The sequence below is a fragment of the Symphodus melops genome (assembly GCF_947650265.1).
Source record: "Symphodus melops genome assembly, chromosome: 13".
NCBI classification, from domain to species: domain Eukaryota; kingdom Metazoa; phylum Chordata; class Actinopteri; order Labriformes; family Labridae; genus Symphodus; species Symphodus melops.
Window position 1 is genome coordinate 25,710,317 of NC_136703.1, and position 15,235 is coordinate 25,725,551.

At 40.4% G+C, this 15,235-nt stretch overlaps 4 protein-coding genes across 6 annotated transcripts in view; 3 read left to right on the plus strand and 1 right to left on the minus strand.

Moving 5' to 3' along the window:
• LOC306834059 (L-rhamnose-binding lectin SML-like) overlaps positions 1-15,235 on the plus strand; it is a 36,122-nt gene that overhangs the window by 8,808 nt on the left and 12,079 nt on the right. The window lies entirely within an intron of this gene.
• LOC306834060 (galactose-specific lectin nattectin-like) lies at positions 318-4,253 on the plus strand. 3 transcript variants are annotated; one of them, XM_079359820.1, is made up of 7 exons: positions 318-1,007; positions 1,227-1,289; positions 1,585-1,606; positions 2,908-3,002; positions 3,129-3,263; positions 3,385-3,496; positions 3,947-4,253. In XM_079359820.1, exons 2-7 carry the CDS (start codon positions 1,227-1,229, stop codon positions 4,012-4,014), a joined length of 495 nt encoding a protein of 164 aa, XP_079215946.1. In that variant the 5' UTR covers positions 318-1,007; the 3' UTR covers positions 4,015-4,253. The 3 variants fall into 3 exon arrangements, with proteins under 3 accessions (XP_079215946.1, XP_079215945.1, XP_079215944.1); XM_079359819.1 differs by having other exon boundaries at positions 1,227-1,606; XM_079359818.1 differs by having other exon boundaries at positions 318-1,606.
• Positions 9,403-15,235, minus strand: part of atp6ap1a (ATPase H+ transporting accessory protein 1a) — a 31,455-nt gene continuing 25,622 nt past the window's right edge. The window contains exon 10 of the mRNA XM_079359794.1: positions 9,403-9,616. Coding sequence (XP_079215920.1) covers positions 9,448-9,616 — 169 coding nt within the window. The 3' untranslated portion in view covers positions 9,403-9,447. The remainder of the gene's footprint in view (positions 9,617-15,235) is intronic.
• On the plus strand, positions 11,021-14,986 carry LOC306834058 (L-rhamnose-binding lectin SML-like). The gene is made up of 9 exons (XM_079359816.1): positions 11,021-11,118; positions 11,867-11,899; positions 11,978-12,040; positions 12,220-12,355; positions 12,954-13,063; positions 13,478-13,522; positions 13,609-13,741; positions 13,818-13,921; positions 14,710-14,986. The coding sequence occupies exons 1-9, from the start codon at positions 11,088-11,090 to the stop codon at positions 14,718-14,720; spliced, it is 666 nt and encodes a 221-aa protein (XP_079215942.1). The 5' UTR covers positions 11,021-11,087; the 3' UTR covers positions 14,721-14,986.

Here is a 15,235-nt window from a genome sequence, read left to right on the forward strand (position 1 = left end):
GACTTTGTCTTTGTGTATTTATTGTCTGATGAGAGAAAAAAAAAAGCATAAATGTTATTTATTATTATTGGAGATGTTCCCTGTGAAGCCAGTATAAACTAAGCAGTTAAAAGTTATTTCAACACACTTGGGGCACCAGATAGCCTTATTAAGATTTATGTTTGGCATTTTATTCGAGATGAAGGACAGTGGACAGGAGCAGAAATCAGGGAGAGAGAGAGTGGGAAACATGCGGGACATGCGGGAAGGGAACCTGAGGCCGGATGTGAACCCGGGCCGCCTGCATGAGGACTGTAGCCTCAATACATGAGAGCGCCCCTGAAGCCAACAGTTTTAATAGCATAAGAAGACACCATAATAAGATGGAGGGGGACTGATACTTTGGGGGGGTATCCTACCCTCCTGTCGGCCTCATTGCCCCTCCGAGTGCATATAATCGGCATGCTGTAGTCTAATCCCTAATAGACTTGGGACATTTCATTGTTAAATAATTATTCACTCTTAATTAATTCTCTCTGAATTGACCTTGTTTTAGTTCTCATCCTTCCCTGGTGCTTGTTTTACTTGTGTGTTAACGTGTCCTAGTGTTAAGGGACACGTTAACACACATCGGCTGCTGTCGTCCGTTCCTGCAACATGAGCTGCCGAGACACTGATGATGGATGTTTATCCCTACTGGTTCTGACTGGTCTGTTCAATTCAAACACTTAATATTTTCCATTTATGGCAAAGATGATAACCTGACTTAAAGATGTAGTTAAGTGTATCATAACAGTTACCACCCTGTCAAACTAAAGCAAAGGCATAAAAGGAAAATGACTCTGTAAAGGAATGGTTAAATATTGACTCAAGGCTATGTATGGAATAAAAAACAAACACTATCATGTGGTCAGTCGGATAAATAAACTGAAGCTGAGACAAAAGGTATTTAAAGAATGCGTCTCCTCTTCTGAGACATCCTGGTACATCTGTTACTGCAACCTCCGTCCTCGCACCATCACATCAAGGTAAGGTTTTTAATTCTGACTTTTAACCCTGAACATGTATTTATCTTCTCTTTATGTTTCGTATCAAGTTTTATTTGACAGTGAGGAAAAATACAAACACAACTGCTAATGCTAAGTAACGACTTCCATCCCACACCCGAGATTAATGTGTCATTGTTCACGCAGAGTAAATATCTGAGCAGCGACTTTAATTCTCTTCTATTCTTCATCTTTGAATAGATGGCGTCTGCTCTCCTTGTCTTTGTTCTCTGTTTGGCCAGTGGACTGATGATCTCAGTGGATGTGAGTAATGTTTGAGAAGTGGTAGCCTACTTTAAGCAGGTTTAGAAAGTGCAGTATCCCGCAGAGGAGGAGCTATAATACGGTTTTTATTTTCCAGGTTGGTGGTAACATGCTTCATAAATCAACTTTTAAACACTTAAAGGAGTTAGTCGTGATTAGTGATAATATACAGCGAGCGAGTAAGCTAACGATAATATATGACATGAGAAAAACTGTTGTAGTAAATGCTGCCATTGTAGTCTCAATCATCATATTCATATCTCTGTGGATTTCTAACAGTTTTTTTATTCCACAGGGGAAAAGTATAAGTAAAGAAGGTTGGTGGTCATCTTTTATTTTTCTTGACATTTCTGGAGGTCACTGTGATTTTGAAAATTACCTTTTCACACGCTCTTGTTTCTTCATCTTAACTATTCCTCATTAACTTTGGTGTGTTTTGTTCTCTATCTGGAGCCTTAGTGGGTGATAGGCAGCAACACTTTAGGCACCAACAGGAAGAACTTGCTCTTGAAATGAAGGAAATGAATCGATCTTGTGATGAAATGATTCATAAAAAAAACAAGCTCTACTCTGTCCCTCCCCCTCGACTCCTCTAATGAGTCTACTATTTTTAAATGTTGAATTGTGCCTGAATTTTGGCTGTGGGAAGAAGGAACCGGTTGTTTTAAAATGATCTTTTCATCCACTTTAAAAGAGAACACCTGAGAAGTAAAGTTTAAAATGGATGTTAAGTGGGCATAACATCGATCCTTTCATCCACAGCTACAGCTTCACTTTGTGCTATGGGCTCTTATAAAACATAGATTAGGTAGCAGTCATTCATTAGATTCCACAAGAATTTCTGACAAGAGACCAGAATCACATAAAAACAACATGAACATGAAAATGTGAATTGTACAGGCCAGGTTAAATGTCGAGCCCTGAGTTCTGATGGACTGTAACTGCAACAATCGACAGGTCAAGGACGAGCATTGTTCAACTCCTTCGTATCATCTTTCAGTTCTCTCCACCCTGTTACAGTATATGTACGGGATATTATCCCTTGCTCGTCAGAGTCTATTTCTTTAAGACACACCAGCTTACCCGGTCACGCCCCTCAGCTCATCTATAAAGTGATTGTTTGATCTCCATTTGAGTCAGAGTGAAGTAAGATTGAAATGAGAGGGAGGTAGAAAAGGCTGTTCAGCAGTATGTCCACTTACGTCTGTCTACGGCAGCCTCCAACTCGCAGTGTGGCTACCTCATGGGCCTTGTGGCATGAAGCCTCGCTCGCTGACATACAGTATGTGCTGCAGCCACATGGTCATCAGACTCCATATGCTCCAGGTTCTACAGTTGAAGTGTTGGGGCCAGCTCCTCCTTTGGGGAGCGGGTACTGGGTGTAACTTCTCGGTAGAAAATGGGGTCAACCTGAGTGGCCTCTGTGGGGTGGAGAGAACCAAAGATCTTCTAACCAACATGAGCAGAGTTTCACTCTCGTCTGATAAATTGATCACTGTATTCGAGAGCTTTGTTTACCTCCAGGAAAATATGGTCATTATCACATAATTCAACAATGGAAATAACTTTTATTTGTGGCCCTGTTTTATTGTAGCTTTAATCTACAATTATTTTGTAGGTGATTGTGATGGACCTTGCCCTGCTGGTTGGACTCATTTTGACACCCGCTGTTTCTTGTTCGAGCCCAGTGAAAAGGAGTGGTCAGATGCAGAGGTAGTACAGTTTAAATATTTAATTATAATCCATATGTTTATAAAGCGCCCAGTCAAAGGCACACCAACGTACTCTGATACTGTTCAGGTCCTTTAAACTGTTTTTGTACCTTTCCTCCTTCGACAGCGTCACTGCACTCTCCTTGATGGAAACCTGGCTTCGATCAAGACGCCAGGCGACTACACCTTCCTCAGAGAGCTGATTCACAAAGCGACCAATAAGCATAAAGCAGTTTGGGTCGGAGGCTATGATAGTCCAAAGGTGAGTGTTTTGTCTAATGCCATTGTTCTATATTGTATAGTAATATTCAGGATGTTTATAAAAAAGAATGGTTGAGGTCAGATTGTTATTTTAATTTTGAACCCGTTTAAACCTCTTTCAGAACAACGTGTGGCTGTGGAGTGATGGTTCCCAGTTTGACTTTAAATGCTGGGGAAGAGGAGAGCCGAACAACTTTGGTCGGGGAGAAGGATGTATGGAGATGAACTTCAGAGGTACAAATTAAGTATTTGCAACTGCTAGCTGTATGAAGCCAAACTATTTTTATTTTTAATGTTTAAGAGACTCAACATGTCACACCATGTCCTAACAGCACGCAAGCAAGTGGCTCACAGCAACAACAAAAAAGTCAACATGTTGATTATTAATCGCTCAGAACTGATAAGAGATTAGGACATGAGTGTAAATATCCATAATTAAAATATTTTCTTGATTATAAAAGCCAATTTTTGGCAGGAATATATCTCTGTCCAACAGCCAATCCAAACGTTGTTTATCTTCAAGCTGCATTGACTGAAGAAACATGTTTGCATGTCTTACTTTATTTGAAGGTCAAAAATGACTAGCTAAATGATGAAAAAAAAATACTTAATGTATTTTGTTTCAATTAGGAATAAGAATGTATTTCATGGGATTTTTTTGTTTGTTTCCACTTTTGTCGACAGGACGTGATTATGTCAACGATGCAAAGTGCAACCAGAGGAAATCTTTTGTTTGTGCCGTGCAGCCTTAACAATCCATCTGATAGCAAACCCCGCTGGTGTCTTCCATCAGGATGTCAAGCCTCGATGTCATCACTCCTGGAAAATATTTCTACAAATCAAATTAAATCAAAAATCAGCTTTTCTTCCATTCTTCTATCAACCTCTTACTCTTTGTAGGACGTTACTTGGAAAGCTAATTAAAATGTCTGTTTCTATGGAAACATAATCAAAATCTTTCCTGTTTAATTAAATACTCACTATTCATCAATCTTTATTTCTTTCTTTTATTTCTCCAAATCAAATTGTGCTTTTGAAATTTTCCATTCTTCTATTAACATCATACCGTTTTGTAAGACGTTGCTTGAAAATATAATTAAAAAGTCTGTTTCCATGGAAACTTGATCCTTACCTTGGGCCTCGTGTATAAACTAAAATGTTGAGGATGTTGTGTTTCACGCACACATCGGGATGTATAAAAATCAGTGTGAAATGTGTGTGAAGTTGTTCTACAGTGTGGTTAAACTTAACGTACAGTATCTGCTTTAAATCTCTTAACTTTTAAAAAACATTAGTTTATGATAATCTTACATTTCTCGATAACTCTTCCTTTTACAGTCCCTATTACCCATCTACTAGGTAAATATGAGGTAATTTATAGCATCTTATTATGTAATTACCACCAGTGTAAGAAAGTAAATTCATGGAAACTACAGCTGAAGTAAAATGTGTTTATCTAGTAAAATATTTTACAGTTTGCTAATTACGAGGTATTAACCCGGTAAAACATAGAATATTATTGTGTAATTTATACTAATAAAAGAAGGTAAATACAGGGAATCTACAGCCAAAGTGCAAAGTATTTACCTTGTAAAATATACTGAAATAACATGTCAGTGTATTTTGGGGAGATTACTTCTGATAACAAGTAAATACTAAGAAACTACATCTGAAACACAAAAGAAAAAAATCTCCATGACTGCCCAATTTTCAACCAAGTACTATGTAGTTGACAGGTTTAGGTTGGCAGTTACTCAAATAATTGTATAAAATATGTAATTGTCTCTAATCAAGTTCAACAGTTTTACCTGTATTTACCTGTTATGAATTGTGCATCATTCATGCTCCACAAACAAAACAATACAAAGTAAAACATGACAAATCCCCCAGTCAGCAAGATGAAGCTGTACTGTAAAAGGAAGCCTTGCTTGTTTCCATTCTATGAACAGGCTCTGGCTGTATATTTAGGGTGGCTGCCTGAAAGTCAAACCACACTACTACTATTGTCAATATTATTATTCGTTTTATTATATCCTCAAAACGGGCCGCGTTACTCCTCCCACAGCGTTTGCGCCACACACACAAGAAAGGTATCAAAACGACCGGCTCGGCCCCAAAAAGTGTGTTATTACTTTGTGGAAACCTCGGGCACACGGTTTGGACACAATTCCAGTTTAAGTGACAAAAATTTGGCCAAAATTTGCCCCATTCAAAGTAGATGGCAAAATTTGAAATCCTCGAGTGTAACTGCCAAAAAGTTCAGTTTTGGAAACATATTTGTAAATCGCCATCCTGAAGTCATTGTTGCTCGCATATATAAACAAAATACATCAAAAGAAAGCTCTGAGTGTCCTCTCACTCATAAAGCAAAAAGTAAAAACATAAAATGTTTCAGTCTCTCAGGGGAGGAATTTGTTTGACAGTCACGCTCCACATACACACACATTGGGCTCTCACTCTAACTGACCTCCAGAATTTCACAGTTTTCACTCATGTTTTTAAATCACCACAGTGGTCTCAGTCTGAATGTTAAATACAAATAAAATATATCAAAACGTGCGCCTATTTGTGCTGTCGCTCACAGTCCAAACGGATTGGTGATACCATGTTTAGTTTTCAAGATATTTGAGGTTTTGCGAGCAGTGGTAAACCCATTCAAATACACTGATGGAATGTTCTGGCAGATCAAAGCTGAATGTTAACCAATCAGTGAGCAGCTTATCAGAGTTAGTGTTTAGAGTGGGACAGAGTTCTGTCTTAGCTGTTAGATGGCACCATTCTTACTGCTGTCCCACACATGTACGCACACACAGACACTCACGCACACACGGCAACCACCCTCACAATTTCTGCAGGAATTGTCTAGTTTGTAATAGATTATCCCCTTTTCCACTCAATCAACACAAACTTGAACATTAAAAATTGACACAGTGACACAAAGATGCAACAGTACTACACAAAAAAGAATAATACCAAGATATTAGGTACAGTGGCACTGGTGAGAGTGGAAGTGCTAACTGAACTCCTTCACTGAGATAAAAGTTCTCAAATGGACTCAGTTTACTCGAAGCCAAGAAATCACCAAAGTCAACAGTGCTGTGATTCTTGGGCAGATGCGTGTCCACTTTATTTACTGGGTTGGCCCAACAGAGACACTGACTTATTCAAGGGTGATGTGCAGCACAAAGACACACAAATATCAACGATTTACTATTTTTAACCTCACCAATAACATTACTTTAAAAAAACAAGATAATGGCAACATTAGCTTATATTTGAATAGTATAGATTCTAGATAGATTGTCTGACTTACAACAATACATTAACTGGTCCGTAACATGGACTGCATTACTTTTCTGTGGCCCTGTTTTAAAAATAGACTTTGATATGTTAAAAATATTTCTAGCAGCCTTTAAAACAATATGAGCTCGTCCTGCTTAAGACAAAGGAAATAGCCAATCACAGTTTAGGATTTTTGGGGTTACACTTGAGCACTTAAGCGCTGCCCTAAGTCTTCATGGTAGTTTGTCCACCTGTTCAACATTTGGATTTGGATCAAAGTGTTGGACTGACTGATTTAAAGACAGGCATTGCCATGTCTAGAGAGTGTCCTGTTTTCTGCAGCCTCCCCCCCCCATGACCCTCTGGAACCTTGGTGTCAGCTGTTTCCTGTTAGATGACAGTAAACAGTGACAAAAACCCTTTGGCTAACATCTTGTTTGAAGAGAATTCTTGTTTCCCTGGAGGCTGAGTAGAGACTCTTTATTTTTCATTTAAATAATCATACAGCATTGTGTGCTCAAAGACACAACAAACAACCCTCACATCAATATAAACCATCAGATTCTGTCTCAAAGACACGCTCTCACTCAGCGCTGCGGTGACTGCAACATCCCAACAAGGTAAGGCTCTCATTCTGACCATTTATTATCAATCGCTACGTCTCCATTTACAGATATTTTCTAGTCAGTATTGAAAGTACTACTGTATTGCTGTAATATAGAGTCAAGGTTAAATAATGCACACGACTTTCTTGAATCACCGAATTTATTTGGTTTGTCTTCGCACAGATGGCATCCGGTCTTCAGATGATTGGGCTTCTCTATTTGACCACTGGACTGTGGGTCGGGGTTGTAAGTAATCTGTGGTAGCACTCATAACTCTCTGAATGATCTTAAACTCCCTCCTAACCCTAAAAGTCAAACTTTATGAGCTACTGCAGGGAAGAATAAAAGCTGTTATCTGTTTGCACTGAGACGCCAATAAATGAGTCCAACGATAAAGATGTATGTTTTTTCTTTTCACAGGTATCATGTTCGATACTAACAGGTTGGTGTCTTCTGAATTGTTTGGATGATTATAGTGCAGCGTTAAAGAGTTCCCCTTGTATTTGTTTGGACTGTCCTTTAAACGCCCTCGGACCTTTCGCAGGCTTCGTAACGTGATGCTCTTTGATGTCTTTTATATTTGTGTCGTACAGTAGGTGAACCCTGTAAGACTTGCCCTCAGGGTTGGATTCTTTTCGACAAAAGCTGCTACATTTTCCAGTTCAGTCCGATGGACTGGGCTGACGCAGAGGTGCGTTCAGAAATAATGTTAATTATACCTGCTGTAGTGTCTTCACGTTCACGTCATGATTTCACTGGAGAAATGCAGCACAGTTTTGTATCTTTCACCTTCTCACCTGTCTTCCTTTTTGCTTCACAGCGTCACTGCACCACTCTTGGAGGAAATCTGCCTTCTATCCACACCGTCGACCAGCATGCCTTCCTCAGAACTACTATTCACCAGTTTACTGGCCAGTTTGCTCCTGCTTGGCTTGGAGGATACGATGCAGCAAAGGTGGGAGGAACAGGATCTGATGCAGTCGCCTCCTTAAAACCCTGTTTTTAAAACTATGTTGTGTTAAATGCAGGAAGAGAAGATTTTAAAAGGCTTGTTTTTGAAATTAAAAAAGGCTGATTGTTTCAGGAGGGTGTGTGGCTGTGGAGTGATGGTTCCCACTTTGACTTCAAACTATGGGCTAGAGGGGAGCCAAACAACTACGCGGGACACGAGAACTGCATGGGGATGAACTTCAGAGGTACATATGGATCTAGAACCCCGTCCCATGTGCACTCCTATGTCCTATTTTAAGTTAAACCATCAACTTCTTGATTTACAAGAAAAGTAAAAAACTGAAATCATTGAGTGTGTAAACGAGGGTTAGTGGTGGGACCTCTTTTATTGCATCAGTGCTGCTGTTTGATAATGCTTCACATGAGTCTAAATTTCATACAGAAAATCCAGAACTGTTCATGTTGTTCAAAGGTTGACTGCCACTAAGGTGCAATCCTTTCTATTTGTTTCCTCCAGGAAAGGATTACATCAACGACACCTCTTGCAAAGATAAGAAGGCTTTCTTTTGTGAGAAGCGCCTGTGAACCTCCTGATGTACGCTAATTCATCAGGTAAAAAGACCTGACTCATTGTAATGTTACGAAAGAGCAGGTCTCACCTATGATGTTCGCCGTGCCAGGTTGTCCAACCTTGATGACATCACTGCTTTGAGATCAAGTCACAGTTGTCATTGAATTTATGTTGGCTCAATAAAGAAATAAACCCTGTTTTCTGGAGTCTCAGTCTCATCCACCAACGCTCTTTATGTCTGTGAATAAGATTTCAACATCTTGTTAAATATTGATTTATAGATTGTGTAGAAATATTCTATAATAAAATACCAACATCTGAGAGGGGTACTTGGGTCCTCCACTGTATTTTGTGCAGACAATAAAACACTAGTTCTTAAAAGAGTGAGATGAAGACATGAATTGGACGCCACTGGTCGAACGGCGAGGCCAGTGCTTCCAAACCTTTCTGTGACTTCACAAAACTCTGTGGACACGAGACGTCCAAAACACAAACATTCATTTTAAACAACGTTAATAAGGCTGTTTCACATGTACTGTTGACAAAGGCAGAAGAGCCCAGATCAAAAACAAGTGTTTCCTCAGTTTACAAAGTACAGCCAGATTAGCTTGTTTGAACGAGGCTGTCTTTGTGACACATGTATGAGAGACAGAGATGCTGTCAGGTGGTTCGTTTTTAGAGCAAGCTTCGGCTCACTGAACTAAACTGGATCATTTCTTGTATCTTCATTCAAGAAAAATGCTACAATACATTTTATTTATCAAGAGTAAGACATGTCAGGAGAGCACATTTGAAGTCAGAGACCTCAAGGTTGGGAAAGCCTGGGTTCGATCGAGCCCCATGTACAGAGGTGAAGCAGGCAGCCTGGGTTTGAATCCGACCTGTGGCTCCTTTTCCTCACTTCGTTCTTCACTGTCTCTCTCGGTTTGGTACTCTATCCACTGCCTATAAAAGGAAGTCATAAAAAGCCTTTAAATAATGTCTTTAATAAAACATTTTGTAAATGTTAATCCTTGCTATGAGGATCATCAGCACGGTGTGGACCATACTACGGAAGTTGGTCTGGTACTGTAGCTTTCGAGCACTGCCGAGATGCACTTGAGCAAGGCACCCAAACCTTTAACCCCACTAATGCATGTCCACACTTCCTGTTTGTGTGTGTGTGTGATTCAGGCGTGTGTGTGTGTGTGTGTAACAAACATTACTCTACAATAACAGAGTGTAAAACCAGAATGAATCCCTCAGGAATTAATACAGAAAATCAACATTTAAAAAAAGCAGCATTTTATTTTATTTAAAGGGAAGGGAACAAAAATGAAAATATCGGAACAATAAACATGTAAAGACATTTATACGTACGTCCAGCTGCTGCTCTCGGCTCCTGGAGATCACTCAAGTCAATATGATAAATCTTTTTGGATGTTAAAGTCAGGATAAAAGCGTTAGCGTTGCTAAAGTGTCTGGAGTTGGATGAACTATGGATGAACTCTACGCAAATAAAAAAATGACTGATTGACTTAATGCCTCGAGCTACGCTAACGAGGCTAACAATAATACTTATTTAACAAAGTGTCATGTTTTCTTTCCTACGGTAATAACTCCAAGCTGCTCCTGAGGCTCATCAGCTAACGCCAGAAGGCGGTAAATCCATACGATTCTGTTTTTTTTTTCCTGAAAACTGAGGACAAAAAACAAACAATAATCAAACACTGTACGCTCGTAACAGTACAGTTCGAGCTGTAACTCGAACGAGCTCGTAACGTAACACCGTGTGCCCGAGGTTTCCACAAAGTAATAGCACACTTTTTGTCTGATAAACGTGTTTATTTAGTTCGGGACAAAAAGTGTGTGGACGGTGAAAAAAAGTTTTTCGATTAAAGAAGAGGATAAGCTGAACTCTGGGGAGATGAAAAGGACACGATAAGAGTCCGTGCGTCTCTTAGTGATTAAAAACTGGACTTAACTTTACCAGTTTCCTTCTGTGAATCCTACAGGACTCTTTGTTTCCTTTTGGTTATCAGTCATTTACGAGGTCGAGTCGGGCGTTACAACCAGCTGTACAGGAGCCATCTGAATCATGTCAATACGTAATCCACAGGTGTCAAACTCCTGTCCTGGAGGGCCGGCTTCCTCAGACTGTTAGATGTCTCCCTGCTCTAACACACCTGCTTTAAACCAACGTGTTGTCATCAAGCTCTGCAGAAGCCTGATAACGAGGCGCTCATTGGATTCAGCTGCGTCCGAGCAGGGAGATGTCTATCAGTCTGAGGAAGCCCGGCCCTCCAGGACTGGAGTTTGACACCCCTGACGTAATCAATCAATACGTTTCAGGTTTACAGATCCCGACCCACAAATATAAATACAGGTGTGAATTTCAAGCTGCCATCAGTCCCACTTCTTACCCGCTACCAGCACCATGCTCGTCTTCAGCCTCAGCAGCACGCTGTGTAAGTATTCGACAGACTTTAGATTTGATTTCTGCTCAAACGATTTGACTGTAAATATCAAACATGACGATTAGTTCTGACAGGAAGTTTGTTTAAGACGATTAAAGTTTTTTAACGAGGCTTCAGATTAAATATTTTTCATGATTTTAAGTTTCAAAGTAGAACAAATCTGTACATTTTAAAATCAAGTGGTGTTAAAGGACCAATCAGAGAGCTGCTCTCTTCCTGTGTGATCATGAAGGAAACCTGCTGTGTTGAAGCTTCTCTGACAACAATGCAGCAGCCAGTATGTCCTCCTTCTAACTTTAGATTCTGCTCCTGAATGCTCTGGATTTGATTGGACCAGAGAAGGTAGGCGGGGCTTTGAAGGCAGAAAGGTTTGCAGAGCTGGCTAAACACTGAAGCTACAGTGTCCACCACATGGTGACCTGTGTGAGCATCCACTCTAGAGAGGAGGGGGGGAGACGGCTCTCTGTGATGATTAGAGTTCAGACTGGAGTACCCATTTTAAACACCAGGGGGCAGAGCTACAGACTGCTGCTTCAATAAAAGGGTACTTATCCTCGGCCCTGAACTCGACTCACTCCAACAAGGCTTTGAAGAAAAACTAAACTATTTTGAGTTCTTATGATCGTTGTCGTACGTGGTTGCTTTGTTTTTAAATGACCTACTTACACTCTCGTTATTGTTTGTTCATGATCATTTGATCTCGAGGTCACAGTTTGACTGCAGTATTTCTTTTTTTCAGTGCTTGCAGCAACATGTTCACTGATGAAAGCAGGTAAATATTTATATTCATTCATGTCAATATTTTTTTGTGAAACACACCTGAACTCAGGCTGTCTAATATTTGTTTTAGGTGTTTCCACAGAGAGTCTCACTGTATGTGATGACGGCGTCAGTGTTCAACGTCTGAGCTGTGGTGAGACTCAATATAAAGCTTTTTACTGAGTCGACTTTTAAAATCTGTGTTGAGGTAACGTGTGATATCAAAGCTGTGAAGATGAAGACGTGAAAAATGAATCGCAGAACTTTGTATTTTATATCCCCCAGTTTCTTAAATATATTGACTCTGATCTTGTTTCTGTCTTCGTGTCACAGAGAGTGGAGTGATCAGAGTGCAGAAAGCTCTGTATGGACGTATGAACAGAGAGACTTGCAGCGAAGGTCATCCTCCTCAACACCTCGCCAACACAAAGTGCTCTCAGCGGGGGACTGTGGAAGTCCTCAAGAGGAGGTGTGGACCCTAAAACCAACTAAACAACTTATTTAAACTTTAAGCAGAGTTCTGCAGCCAGCCTCTAGTGGAGACTTGGGGAACTGCAGCTGTTTGCATTTTTGAATTGGCTTTTTTCCACACTGGAGTTTGCGGTTTGGTTATGATTTTAAAATTCCCTGCATTCAAAAAGTTAATTAACCCCTCGTGACCCAGAAGAGAACTTTCTAATGACTCGAGCGAAATGGTCTAAGGAGCGTATGTTTCACATTTCTTTAATTCATAGCTCTATTCATTCAGGGTTTTTGCTTTTACTGAAATTTTATTATTGGTTTTTGTCTTTATGAATTTAAAGTAGCATTTAACTGTTTTTGCCTTGTCCACCATTTACACGTCATACTCTTTTGAAACGGAAATATTTAGTTTATTCAAAATATTTTTCCTCGAACCAAAAGATTAAAGAATCGGTGCAACGAGTGACTTGAGATGTCATCGAGAAGACAGGAAATGACCTCAGACATCACACTTCGTACAAACGCGCATCACTATAACTTTATGTAAAGATCCTTAAAAGTGAGTTTATTCTTTCTGTTTTACTTCATAACTTTGTTCCCTGAAGGTGTGATGGAAGGAAAGTTTGTGAATTCAGCACGGATGTCGTCCGACTCTCTGATCCGTGTGTCGGCACATTCAAATACCTGCAGACCACCTTCACCTGCTTCCCAGCAGGTCAGTGACACCTTTAAGAACATTTGAAACGGCGCATTTTCTCTGTGGTAAAACTAAAGCAGACCACACACAAAGGACTGGATGGCTTTATGTAAAATTTTGTGAGTCGACAGACACTCGGGTTACCCAAATGTTGAAAAACACTGCAAAAGTGGATTTTTCATCTAGCCACGCCCCCAACACATCTGGCCCAAAAAAAACATCTCGTGTAGCCAATCCTAAAAGAGATCCTCTCATGGGGGAATATTTAGCAGCTTGAGCCAAAGACCATTGTGTCCGTTGTCTCTGGAGGAGTGTGCTAACTTGAGTGACAGGAAGTTGAGGGCGTCCTGACAAACTTGTTAGCTTGAAATACGTTAGCATGTAATGTCCCTTAAGTGTTGATGTCTAACCTGCTTCGTGTTCCTCTCACAGTTCACCAGGTCATCTGTGAGAACTCTTTTACAAACCTACGCTGTGGTGAGATCACTTTGACTTCTGATAACTTCATCATGACTGACATAGAAGATTCACTTGACGCTCACAGCTCCTCCTCTTTCTGACAGACGCTGGTCAGGTTTTATTTTTATACGGGGCTCATTATGGACGCCTCGACAGCTCCATATGCTCTTACAACCGTCCAATCAATCAACTTCAAAATATCCTCTGCTACAAGCATGTGACCAAAGTGGCTGAAAGGTACGGCTCAAACTCACTGCACGTTTACATACATCGAATCCCCTCATATATTTTAACCTGTGATTCTCACCCACAGGTGCAACGGTAAAAACAGCTGCACTATCCGAGCGAGCAACGCAGATTTTGGAGATCCCTGTGTCGGCACCTACAAGTACCTGGAGGTGGCTTACACCTGTCTGAGTAAGTGACTCACCTTCCGGCCTCATGGGGAAAAGGAACATGATGATTAGAGCATGAAGTTTTTAAAAGACCAACTCTGCCCCCTAGTGTTTAACCTAGGCAATGCAGTCTAAATTCTAATCATCAGAGAGCTGGCTCCCCCCCTCCTCTCACACAGGTCAGCATGTGGTGGACACTGTAGCTTCAGTGTTTAGCCAGCTCTGCATGTGGTGGACACTGTAGCTTCAGTGTTTAGCCAGCTCTGCATGTGGTGGACACTGTAGCTTCAGTGTTTAGCCAGCTCTGCATGTGGTGGACACTGTAGCTTCAGTGTTTAGCCAGCTCTGCATGTGGTGGACACTGTAGCTTCAGTGTTTAGCCAGCTCTGCATGTGGTGGACACTGTAGCTTCAGTGTTTAGCCAGCTCTGCATGGGTCTGTAAAGCTTTCTGCATTCTAACCTCTCTCCATGTTTCATCTCCAACATTGATCCTAGTTTGAGCAGCTTTCTGCTGCTGGAGCTTATTAGAAACATGCAGAGGCTTTTTAGCTCGGGTACAATCACTTCTATCTGAAGCAGTTCCACTGCCCGCTTCCATCGCTGCAACACCTGTTCACCTGATAACTGCTCTCATATCTGGCAAACCCAGGGGCGTCCAAAACCGATTGGTCCTTTAGCGTTTCATTCTTGACGTTCCAACTTTATTCTTAAAACGTAAAATTTCCACATGTTCCTCTTCCTTAAATATTTTTGTACTGCTGTTGATTTAATTCTCCTCTAACATGAATTTGTTTTCGGTCTTGTTGCAGATCCAGTGTGAACGAGATGAGGTTATGATTATTCTTCATTTCAGCAAAATATCTGTCTGTGTTTAGATTAATGAGAGAGGTGTCGGAGCAGAAGCCACTTGAATTGATCTCGCTTTATATTTCATTGTTATGACCTGATGTCAGTAAATCCACTTCAGTCTGTTGCATGATTAATCTGCTTTTTCAGCTTGTTACATGAACTTTACTTTTTTCTTTGCAGAGTTGTCTCTTGTTTCTTAAGCCTTCAATCTTGAATAAAACATGAATGAGGCAAAAACGACTTGTCTTATGTTCTACTTTTGAAGTTCCCAGTGAAATGCACATTTCGAGTAAGCTAGTTGTGGAATATAAAATCTAAATGGATCAAACGTGTTTTTAAGAGTTTTTTAACATATTTTATTTGGTCATTTCACTCATTGTTGTTGAAGGAGATGCTTTAAAGGAAGGATATATGACTCTGATCCAGTAGGTGTCGCCCTTGAGCATGTCAGGATAGTTTTTCACTGCCGTTTGTTTTGCTACAGTG

What these genes read in the sequence shown, in the direction of transcription:
- LOC306834060 (XM_079359818.1), top strand. Translation starts at nt 1,399, where the DNA reads ATGCTTCATAAATCAACTTTTAAACACTTAAAGGAGTTAGTCGTGATT. An exon ending in GAAAAGTATAAGTAAAGAAG is followed by an intron (nt 1,607 to 2,907) that starts GTTGGTGGTCAT and finishes ATTATTTTGTAG; the next exon opens with GTGATTGTGATGGACCTTGC. An exon ending in GAGGCTATGATAGTCCAAAG is followed by an intron (nt 3,264 to 3,384) that starts GTGAGTGTTTTG and finishes AACCTCTTTCAG; the next exon opens with AACAACGTGTGGCTGTGGAG.
- LOC306834058 (XM_079359816.1), top strand. Translation starts at nt 11,088, where the DNA reads ATGCTCGTCTTCAGCCTCAGCAGCACGCTGT. An exon ending in ATGTTCACTGATGAAAGCAG is followed by an intron (nt 11,900 to 11,977) that starts GTAAATATTTAT and finishes TATTTGTTTTAG; the next exon opens with GTGTTTCCACAGAGAGTCTC. An exon ending in CTTCACCTGCTTCCCAGCAG is followed by an intron (nt 13,064 to 13,477) that starts GTCAGTGACACC and finishes TTCCTCTCACAG; the next exon opens with TTCACCAGGTCATCTGTGAG.